The 15,686-nt window shown below is 36.6% G+C and overlaps 2 protein-coding genes and 1 long non-coding RNA gene across 4 annotated transcripts; 1 reads left to right on the forward strand and 2 right to left on the reverse strand.

The window, feature by feature from the left end:
• Positions 1–5,610: 5,610 nt before the first annotated feature.
• LOC110812202 (alpha-farnesene synthase-like) lies at positions 5,611–8,427 on the reverse strand. 2 transcript variants are annotated; one of them, XM_022038911.2, is made up of 7 exons: positions 8,272–8,427; positions 7,876–8,137; positions 7,312–7,687; positions 6,991–7,209; positions 6,775–6,916; positions 6,385–6,642; positions 5,611–6,249 (listed from the first exon to the last, which is right to left on the reverse strand). In XM_022038911.2, exons 1-7 carry the CDS (start codon positions 8,383–8,385, stop codon positions 5,944–5,946), a joined length of 1,677 nt encoding a protein of 558 aa, XP_021894603.2. In that variant the 5' UTR covers positions 8,386–8,427; the 3' UTR covers positions 5,611–5,943. The 2 variants fall into 2 exon arrangements, with proteins under 2 accessions (XP_021894603.2, XP_088064209.1); XM_088208083.1 differs by having other exon boundaries at positions 6,760–6,916.
• LOC148252837 (uncharacterized) lies at positions 7,617–8,713 on the forward strand. Its single transcript, XR_015813491.1, has 3 exons — positions 7,617–7,711; positions 7,863–8,011; positions 8,484–8,713. It is a non-coding gene; the product is annotated as an uncharacterized LOC148252837 (long non-coding RNA).
• Positions 8,714–12,846: 4,133 nt separating this feature from the next.
• LOC148252838 (uncharacterized) lies at positions 12,847–13,776 on the reverse strand. The gene is made up of 2 exons (XM_088207714.1): positions 13,549–13,776; positions 12,847–13,314 (listed from the first exon to the last, which is right to left on the reverse strand). The coding sequence occupies exons 1-2, from the start codon at positions 13,774–13,776 to the stop codon at positions 12,847–12,849; spliced, it is 696 nt and encodes a 231-aa protein (XP_088063840.1).
• Between the last annotated feature and the right edge of the window lie 1,910 nt (positions 13,777–15,686).

Consider the following 15,686-nt stretch of genomic DNA (forward strand, 5'->3'; position numbering starts at 1 on the left):
TTAAAAATAAAAATTTTAAAGTATTTAAGATTAATTTATTTATATATTTAATAACAGTACAAATTGTACATACCCAAATGACATATTAAATGCACCCCTAAAATGAAAAATACACAAAATATCCACGAATATAATTTTTAAAATTGTTAAGAGTTACTTATGTAATAAGAGATTATAAGTGGTTGAGAAATTCTTGATGTTTATTAAATATATAATAAATTTGAATATCATATATCTAGTAAATATAATATGGGCATGAATAACTAAAGTAGAATGGCTAGATCTTTAAATACAATTATTTGCACATGTAAAAGAACTTGACGTGAAGAATTTTTTAGTTTTTTCATGTAACGAGCTCAAAAAAAAAAAATTATTAGAATAATTTTTTCTGAAAAAAAAAAAAATTGTAATGCCCGGAAAAAAAAAAAAAAAAAAAGATGCCACGTCAGCAGACCCAGTCAGCAGTCCTGGCCAACCAGGACCTGCCACGTGGCAAAACCACGTCGACCGGGGACGGGCCACGTTGGCGATCCGCGTGCGCGCGATCGGACGGCCCAGATCAATCGCGCGCACGGACGGCCCAGATTTAATCAAAAACGGACGGCCCAGATTAAATCAAAATGGACGGCTAAGATCAAAAGGCAAAAGGGTATAAATAGAACCCCCACACCAGACCACAAAACCCTAGCCGCCTGCCCTCGCCGGAGAAGACGAACCAGAGCCGGCCGTCGCCGCACCGGGAAAATTTCCGACCGCCGATCGAGGTAAATTTCATACCCCCGACTCGTTTTTCCATGCTGATTTTCCCTGTGGCCAAATCGGAGCCAAAATCCCGGCCAAACGGCCGAAAAACATGGCCGAAAGCCAGCGGCGCCGCCGCGTCCCTCCTCAGGTTTTGCCTCCGATGAGGCCCTTCCCGGCCTCCGTTTGATGCGATTTTTATATCACCGTGATCACCATTCTTTTCTCTATAGGTTGACCGGAGCCGAATCACCAAAAGACGAACCTCGCCGGAGAGCCGCCGCACCCGAGAGTATCGCCGCCGGTAAGCTTCAGTTTTCCGTAATTTTTTGGCCCCCCGAGGGCCGTAGGGTTGTTTTATCACAGAAACCAATGCGAGTGTGGCCAAATTCGGTCAGAAACGGCCGAAAACGACCAAGCCGAGGCGAACCACCGTGCCGAAAATGCGATATTGGCCAAAAGGGGCATTGGGCCTAATTTGTGATTTTTTGGAACACATGCAAGTACCGTTAATGCGTTTCAGTTCCCCAGGAAAAATTCAGGAAAAATTGGGGACAGCTTGTAGGCGCACTGTGAAGCTGTGTTCGGACCCCTAAACGAGTAAGGACCCCTCACCCTATTTTCTATTACGGTGTTAAAGTTCAATAATGATAAAACGGTATTTCTTAAATCATCGAATGTGTGAAATTGCTTAAGGTCGCTAATGGAGCCCGAGTCTACTGTGTTTGTTGGTTAACTGTGATTTGACATGTTTTACAGTTTTAAATGCAGTATGAGGTTTGATGTTTTCATTTTATAGTTTCGTGTACATATTTTACTGTTTTACTGATTATGGGTTGAATGACTGAGATACCGATGCTGTGTGTTGTCTGTTTGGCATAAATTACTGTTTTACTTGTTTAAATGTGAATTGATGATGCTGATTGAGGAAAAGAAGAATGAAAGATTGTATAGATTGATAATTGTATAATGTAGTCAGCCTGACTAGATATCCTGGGAGATGGTGGACGGACCGGGTCCGTAGGGGACCCTACCGGGATTGTGGTTTCTCATACCGGACGGGGTATGGAGATCTTATGAGTTTTAGCACCCATACCGGACGGGGTATGGGGACGACCCGTTTCACCCTCATACCGGACGGGGTATTGAGGTTTATAATTTTGGCGCCCATACCGGACGAGGTATGGAGACGGCCCTGGAATCTGATTACAAGTATTAAGGGTAAACGGGTAGCGGGACCCTATGGATCCCCATGAATACTAGTAGGCTGGTGAATGAGGAAAAATGATTGTGTAATGATTGAATTGTAAAAACGTGATAAGTATTATGTTGCATAGTTTACATGATTTCATAATGATGATAATATTATTGCTTTCGTATATTGTTTTATGAATTTCACCGAGGTAAGTGAATGGTAAATGTTTCATTACTGATAAATGAGTTTTTTGTAAATTATGCTCCATTGGTCTTTTTGTGTTTTCTACTCACCTTTACCTCCGTGACGGTGAGATATCGTGATGTCTTTACTGGGCTAGTGTAGCTCATTCCTTATTTAATCATTTCAGATCAGGAAGACATTGTTCCCGACCCTGTTCCGCAATAAGACGACGAAGGAGACGCCTAAGGACTCCATAGTTATATTCATAGCTCTTATTTTCGAATTTCTCTTTTAGTTAGTTTGATTTTTTATATTTTGAGTACGTTTTTGGTTTTAGTGTAAGAGATGTTAATCAAATTTTGACTTCGCTTCCGCATTAATATTTTAATACACTTATTTTATTTTAAATTTCCGGGGCCGTTACAAAAATATCCATTAGAAATTTATCTGTAATTAAATGGACAGCAAAATTAAACGATTGTTATACAATAAAATGTATAATCAAACCGTACATAACCCTTTTTACAAGAGTATAAACTAAAATAAGGTGGATTCATAAAACTCAAAATTGTTGGTTCATATGCCACGACATGTTTTATTGGCGTTAGAATGGGTGCGTAGGAGTTCTCTTGGGCTATCAGTTGGTCATGGTGGTGGTATATATATATATATTTATTTCTTTATTTATGCGGTTCTCCTTAATAAGGTTTGTTCTAAGTTTATATGCTTCTAGTTTCATTAGTGGTGTGATAAGGGTGTCAAATAATGCTTGTAAGGGATTAATTATTTGTTGTTTGATATGCTGGTTGGATGATTCAGATCTAGTTTCTTAATATTGCTAGGTGGCTTAGGCTTTAGATTACGGTCTTGCCACCTTTGATGATGTTTGTTGGGTACTTTTGCTATTGTCTTTTTATGTTATAAATTTATTTTTCTGTAAGATAAATTATAACATCCACTTCTAAAAAAATAAATAATAATTAAAAATTAGATTTAAATGAAAGAATTTTAGAGGTTTATTTAAATTAAAGGATTTAAACGAAAATAAATAAATAAAAATACTGTAAAAACATAAATACGAGGAAGTGAAAAAGGGCAAAGAAAATCAGAAAAAATGGACAGCCCAGATTGCTGGAGAAGATCGGATGAAGGAGATTTTAAAAAAAAAACGGACGACCTAGATCGAGCTTGTGAGATTCAACGGTTGAGGGAACGGGTATAAAAGAAAAAGAGATTAAGATTTTCTTCATTTGGGAGAGAAGCTGAAAAATAGAGAGGGAGAAAGAGAGAGGAGCGATCGGGGAGAGAAGGAAGAGAGGGTGTCGCACGGGGAAGCCGAGAGAGAGAAAAGAGAAAGGCCAAAAAGAAATAGGGGAAGGGAGAAGAAAAAAGAGGAAGGGAAGAAAAACAGTGTGGCCGAGTGGGAAGAGGAGGAAAACCGAGAACGGCCGTGCAAGGGGAGAGGAGAAGAGAGAGAATTGCGAAAGCGAAAAGCCGAAGGGAAGGGAAGGAAAGGAAATCATGGCCGATGAGCATTGTGCGATGGCAGAATCCAAAACTAAGGTTGTTCGAGTTTTTCAAGCATTGCACCCGAGCTAGGTGCGTTCTTTTTCCTCTTTTAGTGTGTGTTTTTGACCAAACGAGTATTCACGTGTGTGTGTATGCAAGTTTGGAAGCAAGAGAGCCGCGGAGTAACTGAGAAAAGACGACTGAGAGCCAAACTGAGGCTAAATCGCTTGCACTGAAGGTAAAACCATTATGTTTTCGTATTTTGGTGGTGGTTTGAGTGTCGGTGGAGCGGGACAGTGTCGAGCTGGCTGCGTAGTCTCGACCGAGCCACCCACCCGAGCAGGAACCAAGGAGGTTCCCTCGAGAATGGAGAAACCCGCTCACCGTGGAAGCCGAAGGGTCTTCTATGGGAATGGAGGTCATAATCGTTTTTTGGGATTCTGATTCGTCGTTCGGAAAGCTGAAAAATCTTTCTCGAAAAATAAAATCTGATCTGCTAAACAAGAAGCCGAAAGATTTTTTCGGGTACGGATCTCGAAAATTTCAAGTATTCAATTGGGTTATCATTAGAACTTGGGAATCGATTAAATTAATTTTGTTTAGTATTTCAAGATATGTTAATGAACTTATGTCATGTATGTATAGAAAATTAGGATATTCAGGCGGATTCGGGAAGATACGTAGAACTGTAAGTATTTTTAAATCTCAACTGGGTTTAAATTTTGAAAAGATACATGTATTTCATTAAATTATGAATTTTAAAATTTGAACGGACACTTACTCAATTTTCGATGAAAAACAGAATCCAAATTTATGACTATTGAATCTAAGCAATTGAAAATTATGAGGAGACGAAATCAGAAAACATACCCGAAAGACTAAAGATTAATTGGACTGGGAAGAGATATGAATTGAGGGATTTAGAGAAATTCCTAATTAAGCAAAAAATTAAATAAAATAAAAAGGTCAAAAAAAAGAAAGAAAAAGAAACAATTATGGTGGTAAAACAATCAGTTAAATAAAATTTCAGAGAAACTAAAATAAGAGTAAAATAAATAAGAAATCAGAAATGAGGAGTTGTGAATAATTAGATTATGGACCCTGAATATCCTTTCGTTTAGTTCGAATCAAAGAAGGGAGTGTGTGTGTGTGACTGAAGTTCATTGGGCATAGTGAATCTGTATATGGATAAAGTATGAAACCTAATCCATATGTGGATAGATATTTGTGAGTGTGTGTCACCTATCAAATATATCTGTTGTGGTCATGATAAGATTTGTGTATGTGTGTGATATCCATGTTATGAGGGGATCCATTTTACCTCTCGTTGATGACGACATAAACGGCATCACGCGATGGAAACATTAGAAATGGTCTTTCGAGTGTATCTGTGATTTTTTTGTATGTGTGTGATTATATTTCGAAATGATGATTGATATTCGAGTGCATTATGACTTTCGAAAGTATGAGAATATACATTCGAGATTTGTATATGATATTCGAAAGAATTCAGAGGATCGATAAAAAATATGTGAAATAATGAAAATAAAAAAATGAATTTTGCACTGAAATATTTTTATTGTTTTTGTTTCTTATCGTATGTTTTGTATGAAATTTTTATCTGGATTAAGAGAACGAGAATACTTATTGAGTTGGTGAATTTCATTAAATTTCACTACGATATTTTTCAGATGATAATGAAGAAGTAGCACCACTGCCAAATGAGTAAAACCTGTAAAAAAGTTCTTATTGTTGTATATTTTGTATATATTCGAAAAATTTCTATTTTATTTTGTTAAACTCTAAATTTTGAATTCATATTATGTATATGTAATTAATATATATATATTATATAGAATGTTAGGTTGTATGATAAATTTTGAGTTACACATATATATATTTTGTGGGTCGACTGCATGAAAATGACATGAATAGAGATTGCCCTTCATTCTAAGCATCAGGGCGTGACAAAAATAAAGGTATAAAAAAAATAAGTTTATGAAAAATTCTTATTATTTTTATCAAATTAGTGACAATATAGTTTTGTAAAATGATACATGTGAATTTAACAAAAATCTTCATATAGTAGTACTACATAGATTTCAAGCAAAAGACAACTAACCCAAACGATACATTAATTCTATAAAGAAAAATACGCACATATACTTGCTATATATTATAAACTACTAGTTTAGATCTTACTCTTTCAGTGTAACAGAGAGGATAGTATTTTCTCAATGAGGAAAAAAACATTCTTTTTCCCTTTATTCGAAGTTACGCTATATTATATACATGTATATACATGTATATAATATTTAATCAAGCTTGAAGGGTTCAACCAGTAATGACAGAATGTTGCAGCGAATGTGGCGGTCTTGAACACCAAAACCATCTTCATACTGGTAAAGGCAGTGAGCCACACGAGCAGCATTTACAGTGAGATCCACAAAAGATTTCAGGAAAGGTGATGATGATCTGATGGCAAAACATTCTCCATTCAGTTTCTTCCAACTCTTCCTTATTATTTCCTTAATGTGCTCCTCTGCTTCTTCTTCTCCAACATTCTCTTCTCGTTGATAACATAGGATCGATGAAGGAGCATCTCCTCTCTCTTTCTCTGCCTGTAATTATGTACAATTTTATAGTATATACGCATAAATTTCAAGGTTAGCGAGCTTTATAAATTAACTTGATCATCAACTCATGCATTCTACTGTCTACTGTCCTTCATCAATTATAATAACCATGTATTATACCGTTGAAGTTCCTAAGTCGTTGCAAAGCCGGATAATCAAGGACTGATTATAGACCAGATCATGATAATTTGTACCCAGGAACTGTACCATCTCCTCAGTTGGATGATCATGTGATGTTGTTGCTAAAAATGAGTAAATAGCAATTAGAGCACCAGATGATGAAATCCACGCATTCTTCAAGTACTCTTGCAGAGATGGTGGATATCCTTCGTTGTCCCATGTTGCTTCCACAAATAGAGATTTACAGAAATCTGCCCACTAATGCATATACATATACATCATATATATATGATAGCAGAAGAATAAATTATTATATATGTATTACATTTGGAGAAGCTACAGGGATAAAAAAATTGGTGGTTGACAAATGAATACATAGAGTTTGTGTACCCCTTTCTTTAGGTGAGTTAAGACTTGGTCCCATCCATTTTGTTTGTTAATTTCGTAGGCAGTTTCATGGACAGTATCATATAGTACTTGGAAACATACTTTCATGCACTCTGGCAAATCTTGAATTATCTTCACGTCCCACCTGCATGATACCATATTTGTCATATTTATTGTCATAGAGTAAATTAAATTTAATATACACACACACACACTAACCTATCAATAGCAGTGGTGAATTGTTTTAGCTCTTCCTGTGAACCATAGATGTCATAAACATCATCAATGATAAGTACAAAAATAATGAGTTTGGTAAGCCATTTTCTGAAGGATGATTGTCGAGGCTGAAAGACAAGTCCTAGCGAGCACATGAAACACTCTACCAATCGATCCCTTGTAAAGCTTAAATGATGACTTAGATTCAGATTTTTCCACCACCTATAATAATTAACTAACGAAGAAAAATTAATTTCTGTTATTTACATATATATATAAAAAAATAAAAAAATCAACCACGTCAACAATGAATGATTAATATACCGTGAAATGTCCTTGAGATCTTTTTGAAGATGTAGTTGGACAATATTGAAGTTAAGCTTTGCTAAACGGAGTAAATGGAGGTTCATATCCTTTCTTTGCTCGTAAATATGGATGTTCCATTTGACGTTGAACCATGGTACTCTTTGATGGGATGATAGCTCCAATACACGTGCAACTTGGTTGGCCATAGCAGCGTCCAGGCTACAATTAGACAAATAGTGCTTGAGTTTTTTGGTTGAATATTCTTTAATCTTTGCTGCCATGTTTTCTCCTTCAAAGCATAAATGAGAGGCCTCAAGGAGCTCAATCAATCCTTCGACATCTGTATCAACACTATAAGTACCGCCCTTTTCCTCTATGCAACTGCCTAAAATGTCTGTATCATCACCATGCCATGACTGTAAGTTAATTTTTAGACTACAATTAATTATATTTCAATATGTTAATGGCTGCTGGGTGTGCTAGCTATCTTGCCATCAACTGTAGATTGTGGTTTTCATTATTTGTGGTCAATTTTGATATATAATTAATTATAAATTTGATAATTGTAGGTAGGGTAGCTACCTTGTGAAACTTGATAACCATGCTCCCTCAGAAGCCTAAAGCATAATGGAGTAGCATAGACATGATCCGCACAAGTAATGCTGCTCCTGGAATTGGCAATGCTGCACATGGTTTCCTCAATTTCCTCCTCGAACAGGTATGTCAATCCTAGCTTCTTTATCTTATCAACCAGCTTCAACTTGCAAACTTGCTCTTTTTCTTCAACAAACATTCGCTTCACCTCCTCTCTCAGCTTCTTATAACATCTTTTATATTCTTCTCCCTGCCAAAGATTAATATCAAACTTTTACTTAAATAAAAAGTAATCATGATCATGCATGCATATATAATTAAGCTAAAAAATGAAAATTTGAATTAGTAAATTAATTTCAATGCAGTTATATGTGATCATCTCACATCATATTGGCTTTCAAGAGACATAATGAAATCATATTGCCAAATGTTGGGCTTATAATTGGCACACCGCCTTTGTCGTTTCACACTGGCTTCCAACATTCTCTTGCATTCCATGTTGAAGTGTGTGTGTGGGTGTGTGTGTGTGTGTATATAACTTGTTACTGCAATTAATCTGGAGATGATACAGATCAAATTTGTTTTGAACTCTATAGACATGGATGGACCAGTAAGTACTAAGCAAGGACAAGTGTTCGATAACTCTATTGGAAAGACGTGGAACACGTGTTGACGCAAAACTACAAATATTCAACATGTATTACTGACTAATTAAGGACTGATATTCATGGGGGAATTGGTACTGAGATTGATGATTAATTAACATTAACATATTAAAGAACAAATTGTCTTATCATCTAATTTTAGTGTTGTCAAATATACATGTGTAGATACATATAGATATATATATACACATATATATGTATATTTTATGTTAGATATATCTTTCTCTTGTCACATTTTAAGCACATGTTCTTACTAGTTTGTAAATCGTTCTCTTATGTTTAGTAAACTTGAAGGAAAAATTATAATTTGCTCTGCTTTTATTCATCTACGACAATAAAAAAGTAAAATATTAAATAAATGTTATATTGAATTTGAACCAATTTTTTTGATAATATCAAATATATGTGAATGAATTAATAAAAATAATATTTTAGTTTTAAATTTAAATAAAATAATTCAACAATATATGCATCGAATGTATTAATTATAATTTTCTGCGAAATCAATAAATAAGATTAAATATTATTTAGTTTTATTCGATTTAATCCAAAGTGAAATTTGTAAATCAAATATAGCATATTAATGGTATAAAAAAATGCACTTTATGATCCCAAAGAGGGTGAAAAAATATTGAATTGTATGAATCATAAGCAAATTATTAAAAATTAGTTTTAGTTCAGTTAATTTTTCTTTTTTTTTTTTTGACAATTATTGCATCAAGTAACAAAACGGTTATTTCATGTTCATAATATTGTAGCTAAGTTTTTATATGAAATTTGATCCTTGCTTCTTAGTGCAGGTATATATATATATATATATATATATATATATATATATATATGTTTTGGGAAAGTGAATGTTCAATATTTTAACGTAATTGAAAGTAATTTTTTTTTCAGAAAATAAGGAATTAAAGAAGAAGGTAGTTTGAATAATTTCCATATGCAGATGTCGGTAGGCAATAAAGGCAGTTGATGGTCGCGTGAGTAACGTATTTGATTGACTGAGATGGAAAAAGGACTCCTGCCTCTCACAAACTCTCACACCCAGTTCCACCCACCCATGTCTATCACAAAATTTCCAATCTATGGCGTTCACACAACCAGCATATCACGAGTTTCTACCCTCTCTCTCTCTCTCTCTCAAATATACGTATTTATAATTAATGCATCCTTAAAAATCGATATACAACCATAAAGTTGACACAGACAACACAAACATATACATTTCAAAGGAAGACGGGTGTCCTCCGGTACTCATAAAATTCATCTACTTATGCTGCTCCTATATATTGTTAAATGTAAAATTTTCAATCCCAAAAATTATCTAGGAATGAGTTACAACACTACTGGATCTTTAACTCTAATTAGTTTATATATTTCACTAGAGAAAACATTTGAGACTAACATGTTAAGACCGTATTTCTCATTCAAAATATATATGCATATATTGTTGATCGAAAGCAAATAAGTTTCAAAGGAGGCTCTGTGAATGAGAGAACTTAGAGAGAGAAAGTTGATGAGAGAGAGGGACAGTAAAATAAAATAAGGTTATACAACAACCTCTGTTTTACTGTTTTCTGAAAGGCAGTGTTTTTAGATAAAGAAGTGCTTATCTTTTATTTCTTGCTTGTATATATATAGGAATACAAATTGAAGCAGATTACATCAACTAACCGATCAAATCAGATAGTCCGAAATCCATACATACACGTTGCATGGTGTTTTTCGTATCCTACCGTGAAATAACTTCACGTATAGTATGATACTTAACGTTGATGTGTTTAGTTCTCTCGTGCATTACAGGATTTTTCGCAATGGCAATTGCAGACTTGTTGTCTACATACAACACTGTAGGTGTTTGTTTGTCCAGCTTTACATCATTGAACACTTTCCTCAACCAAATTGCTTGGTTAGCTGCTGTAGCTGCAGCTACATACTCAACCTCAGCTGTGGACTGTGCCACAATATCCTGTTTCTTAGACGCCCATGAGAAAGGACCGGAGCCTAGTTTAAACAAGTACCCAGTTGTACTACGTGCATCTTCCATGTTTCCTACCAAATTACTATCACTGTAGCCGACCAATCCACCCACAGCTCTTGCTTTGAATTGAACACCAAAGTTCCAAGTTCCTTTCAAGTACCTCAGCACATATTTAGCAACTTGTAAGTGTGATTCCCTCGGTGAGGCCATATACCTTGAAAGCAAACTTACTGCAAACAGAATGTCTCGTCTAGTAGCCGTGAGATACAGAAGCCTCCCAATCAGACTTCTGTAATTTCCTTCATCAACTTGGCTACCTTTCTCGTCATTTGACAACTTCAGGTTGGACACCAGTGGTGTAGACACTTATTTACAGTGATCCATGTTGAATTTATTTATGATTTTTTTGGCATACTTGTCTTGTGAAAGAAAAATACCGAAGCTGCTTTGATGAATCTCCATTCTCAGGAAGTAGGTAGCCTCCCCAAGATCAGACATCTCGAATTCCTTTTCCAATTTCAGCTTGAACTCTATCATTTTTCTTTTTTTGCTGCCTGTCACCAGTATATCATCAACATATACTGCAGTGATAAGTCTGTCTTCATCTCTATTCACATATAGTGTAGTTTCTGTCATGCTTTTCTCAAACCCACAGTGAAATAAGTATGTATTTAACTTATCATACCAGGCTCGTGGAGCCTGTTTGAGGCCGTATAGGGCTTTGTGAAGAAGATAGACATGTTTTTTCTTTCCAGGTTGAATGAACCCCGGTGGCTGCTCAATATAAATTTTTTCATTCAGCTTGCCATTCAAAAAAGCCGATTTCACATCCAAATGCATCACTCTCCAACTAAACTGAGCTGCCATGGCCAGAATGAGTCTAATTGTTTCATATCTGGCCACAGGAGCAAAAGTCTCTGTGTAGTCGATTCCTGGAAGCTGGGAGTACCCCTTTGCCACAAGCCGTGCATTGTGCTTGTTTGTTGTCTCGTCCGGATTCAGTTTTACCTTGAACACCCACTTTACTCCAATAGGCTTTATGTCTGCACTTGATTTTACCAAAGACCAGGTATTGTTTTTATCGATCATCCTGATTTCCTATTCCATAGCAAGTTTCCACTCTTGCTGCTGAAGTGCTTCCTCAACATAGGAAGGTTCTTTTGAAGCAAAGCTGCACTTCTCATAGATGTCAGCTAAACTTTTCATTTTTGTTCTCCCTTCTGCTTCACCTTCATCATCTTCTTCATCTTCTTCATCTTATTCATCTTGTTCCTCAGCCTGAGTTGGGTTTAATACTGACATAGATTTTTTTCCTTCTTCCACTGTCACACAGTCTGGTTCGACTTTCTGCTTCTCCCAATTCCAATAGCTGTTTTCGTCCACTGTTGCATTTCTTCGAATCATAAACTTGTTGGTTTTCAGGCTTAGAATTCGATATGCTTTTGCTTCAATACTGTAACCCAAAAATACTCCCAATTCAGCCTTCACTTCTAGCTTGGATCTCCTGTCATCCGAGACATGGCAGTAGCACACCGAGCCAAACACCTTTAGATACTTAGTCGATGGTTTGATGCCACTCCAGGCCTTCGCCGGTGTCATCTGCTTCACAGCCTTTGTAGGCAACATGTTGAGCAGGAACACGGCAGTGTTCATTGCCTCAGCCCACAAGACTTTAGGCAGGTGCTTGTCAGCAAACATGCTTCTTGCCATTTCCACAATAATTCTGTTCTTCCTCTCCGAGACACCATTCTGTTGAGGAGAATATGGTGCCGTGAACTGCCTTTTGATCCCATTCTCATAACAGAAATCATTGAATTTGATGTAATTGAATTCAAGGCCATTATCCGTCCTTAGGCACCTCAGTATACTGCCACTTTCCTTCTCTATAATAGTCTAAAACTTCTTGAATTCACCAAAAATTTGAGTTTTATTCTGCAGAAAACAAACCCAAGTCATCCTGAAAAAATCATCTATGAACAAACTAAAATACCTGCATCCACTCATGGATTTTTCTGTCATTGGACCACAGATGTCAGAATGGATAAGTGTCAGCTTCTCTTTTACTTTCCAATCTGCTTGCGAAGGAAAGGAATTCCTTGCCATTTTTTTCATCTGACATGCACCACATACTGACTTAGTGACTGCAATATTTGGGAAATCTTTGGTTAGGCCTCCCTTTTGCAGTTGTTGTAGCCCAGCCGTATGAAAATGCCCAAGGCGCCTGTGTCACTTCTCACTTTCTGTTACAGAGGCAACACTGGCCCTCTCGACTACTTCTCTGAGCTTCAAGGAGTAGACTTGATCCTTCTTTTAGATGAAAGCGATTAAGCGATCCTCAAGATCATATATCCTGCAACAGTTATTCTTGAATCCGACCGAGTAGCCTCGATCAGTCATCTGATTCACACTCAGAAGATTCTGTAAGAGGGTAGGAACAAAATTCACATCAGTGATAAGCTTCTTACCTTCCCTGGTTTCAATGGCTATGTTGCCTTTGCCCTTGATGGTTTCCAGCATACCATTTCCAAGTCGAACCTGGCCTGAGATTGTTTTGTCAAGTGACACGAACAAGCCCGCATCCTTGCACATGTGGGAGGTGCACCCACTGTCCACCACCCAGAGAGTATCATCCTCCACTAGCAGCTTACTTAGCGCAACGAGAATTGTGTCACTTTGCTCACAGGACACCTTGGTGATATTGGCTTGCCGTTGTTCCTGCTTTGGCTGTGATCCTTCCTGCTTCTGTTTCTGTCTACAGAATTTCTCCTTATGACCAAGCTTTTTGCAGAAATTGCACCAAATGGTTTTCTTTCCCTTATACCAGCACTCATTTTCAGAATGATTTGTTAAGGAACAGATACTACACTGAGAATATTTCCTTTGTTTACTGGAATTTTAGTTTCCAGTTTGATTCCATTCACTCCTTCTCCCTTGATTCTGTGTTGAAGAGCTTCCTTTGATCTGAGTTGAAATTAAGGCTCCCTCAGTATGTTGTCAAACATGCATATTTACCCGTTGCTCACTGGATTGAAGCTTGTTTATCAGCTCAGCCGAGGAGATAGACTCAATGTCTGCAAGCTCCTCCAAGGCTGAGATTTTCGACTCGAATTTGGGGGGCAAGCTGATAAGAATCTGCTCTATTACCCTTGATTCCGGAAAATCCTCCCCAAGCAGTCTCATTTTGTTTACCACATCCAAGAGTTTGGATGCATATTCCTTCATTGATTCATTTTCCTGCATTCTGAGTAATGCAAACTCACTCTTCAGTCTCAAGATTTTTACCTTTCTACTTCTGACTCCCCCATCAAATTCTTCCTTAAATTTCTCCTAAGCAGCCTTTGGTGATTCGAAGTTCATAATCCTTGAAAATACCCTATCCGAGACGGCCGAGAAAAGGCAAGCAATTGCCTTTGGTTTCTTGGCCTTGTCTTCCTCGTGCCTTCTAATTTGGTTTAGAGTGGCAGTGTCCCCTGGTGGAGGAGGATCACTGTCATCCATAATAACATCCCACAGACTTAAGGCTTTCAGATGGGCTCTCATTTTGATTGCCCATACATGGTAGTTTTCTCCGTTGAAGTGTGGGGGGGGTGTGGTTCCAGTGGATGTCATCGAATTTTTCGAGGGTATGTTGGTTTACCGGTCCCTTAAGATAAGGGCTCTGATAGCACTTGTTGATCGAAAGCAAATAAGCTTCAAAGGAGGCTCTATGAATGAGAGAACTTAGAGAGAGAAAGTTGATGAGAGAGAGGGACAGCAAAACAGAGCAAGGTTATGCAACAGCCTCTGTTTTGCTGTTTTCTGAAAGGCAGTGTTTTTGGAGAAAGAAGAAATGTTTATCTTTTATTTCTTGCTTGTATATATATAGGAATACAAATTGAAGCAGATTACGTCAACTAACCGATCAAATCAGATATCCCGAAATCCATGCATACACGTTGCATGGTGTTTTTTGTATCCTACCGTGAAACAACTTCACATTAAATTTTTGAACTAAAATTGAAACTCAACAAAAAAAAACATTAAATTTAACATATATATATATAAATGAGAAGTTTGAATAATAATCTACAGGTGGTGATGAGCGATTAACTTGATAGAGATGAACAAGGAAAATGAAGAAGATAACATGGGAATTTGTTGGTGGGTTTTGCATTGGGACTGGAATACTTTATTCACTGTATTACCAGGATTAGGGACAAATTTACAGCACAAAAGGTCGAGGATAGTAACCCATGTCATTATTCTTGGCTTACAACCATCAAAATCTGATCTACTGAAGTTCCAACATATTCCTAAAGTATGTCTATCTACCTATCTATATGATATTTAGTATTGATTAATATTAAAACAACTAATACAATAATCATACTGATAGGTCCCAATCAGAAGCCTATTGAAAATGAGAAAAATTTCTTCTAGTTTGGATGATAAATAACCACAAAATGTTTGCAAATTTAAAATGATTTCTTATTGCTGCAATTGAGTGCTTAACTGAACTACGGCTAAACTAGGTAGAAAAATCAAAATAAAAGATAAGCTTTAAAGATAAGAATGTGGCTGATTCCGGCTAACGGCTAGGCTCCATTTTCCTGCACGGTTCTCTTCTTCTTTTGCACGTTTTGCTTGCATTCTGCACATGTGCTTTTTCTCAGTCAAGATACCTTTTGGGTTTGGTTGTGAGGCGTGATGGACGTGGTGATCTTTGCGGTTTATCACATACTTAATTTGGTTTATATTTTCAGGGATTTACAGAAAGCAATCATTGTTATACGTGCATTTGGATGTGTTTATAAGGCTCAGATGGCCCCTTAAAGTTCATGCTGCTTCTTAATTTGCTGTTATACTAGCAGTGGTCGTTGATCTACGTACCTAACCATATATATTGATTGAGAAAATGTATGCATATGATTTGTTGTTCTATTCAAGTTAACTTCTTGTTTAAACGCTAGGTAAGATTACACCACAAGAACTTGGTGGGATATTGTGCAGAAAGACTACATCATATGCTTGTTTAGGTGTACATGAGCTATGGCAGTCTTCCTTCCCGTTTATACAGTATATATGAAAAACAATAACTTGTAAAATATAATCCAAAGTATCCTGTTAAGACTTTGGATTATATAGCATATATTAATAATTCACTGGCAAGA

Source organism: Carica papaya, chromosome 7, assembly GCF_054855325.1.
Source record: "Carica papaya isolate Zhongbai chromosome 7, ASM5485532v1, whole genome shotgun sequence".
NCBI classification, from domain to species: Eukaryota; Viridiplantae; Streptophyta; class Magnoliopsida; order Brassicales; family Caricaceae; genus Carica; species Carica papaya.

Coding starts and splice junctions, on each gene's coding strand:
- LOC110812202 (XM_088208083.1), bottom strand. CDS start 8,385: ATGGAATGCAAGAGAATGTTGGAAGCCAGTGTGAAACGACAAAGGCGG. Junction 7,688..7,875: donor TGGTTATCAAGTTTCACAAG/GTAGCTACCCTA, acceptor GTGATGATACAG/ACATTTTAGGCAGTTGCATA. Junction 6,250..6,384: donor ACGACTTAGGAACTTCAACG/GTATAATACATG, acceptor ACATAATTACAG/GCAGAGAAAGAGAGAGGAGA.
- LOC148252838 (XM_088207714.1), bottom strand. CDS start 13,776: ATGCAGGAAAATGAATCAATGAAGGAATATGCATCCAAACTCTTGGAT. Junction 13,315..13,548: donor TTCAATCCAGTGAGCAACGG/GTAAATATGCAT, acceptor TTCTGCAAAAAG/CTTGGTCATAAGGAGAAATT.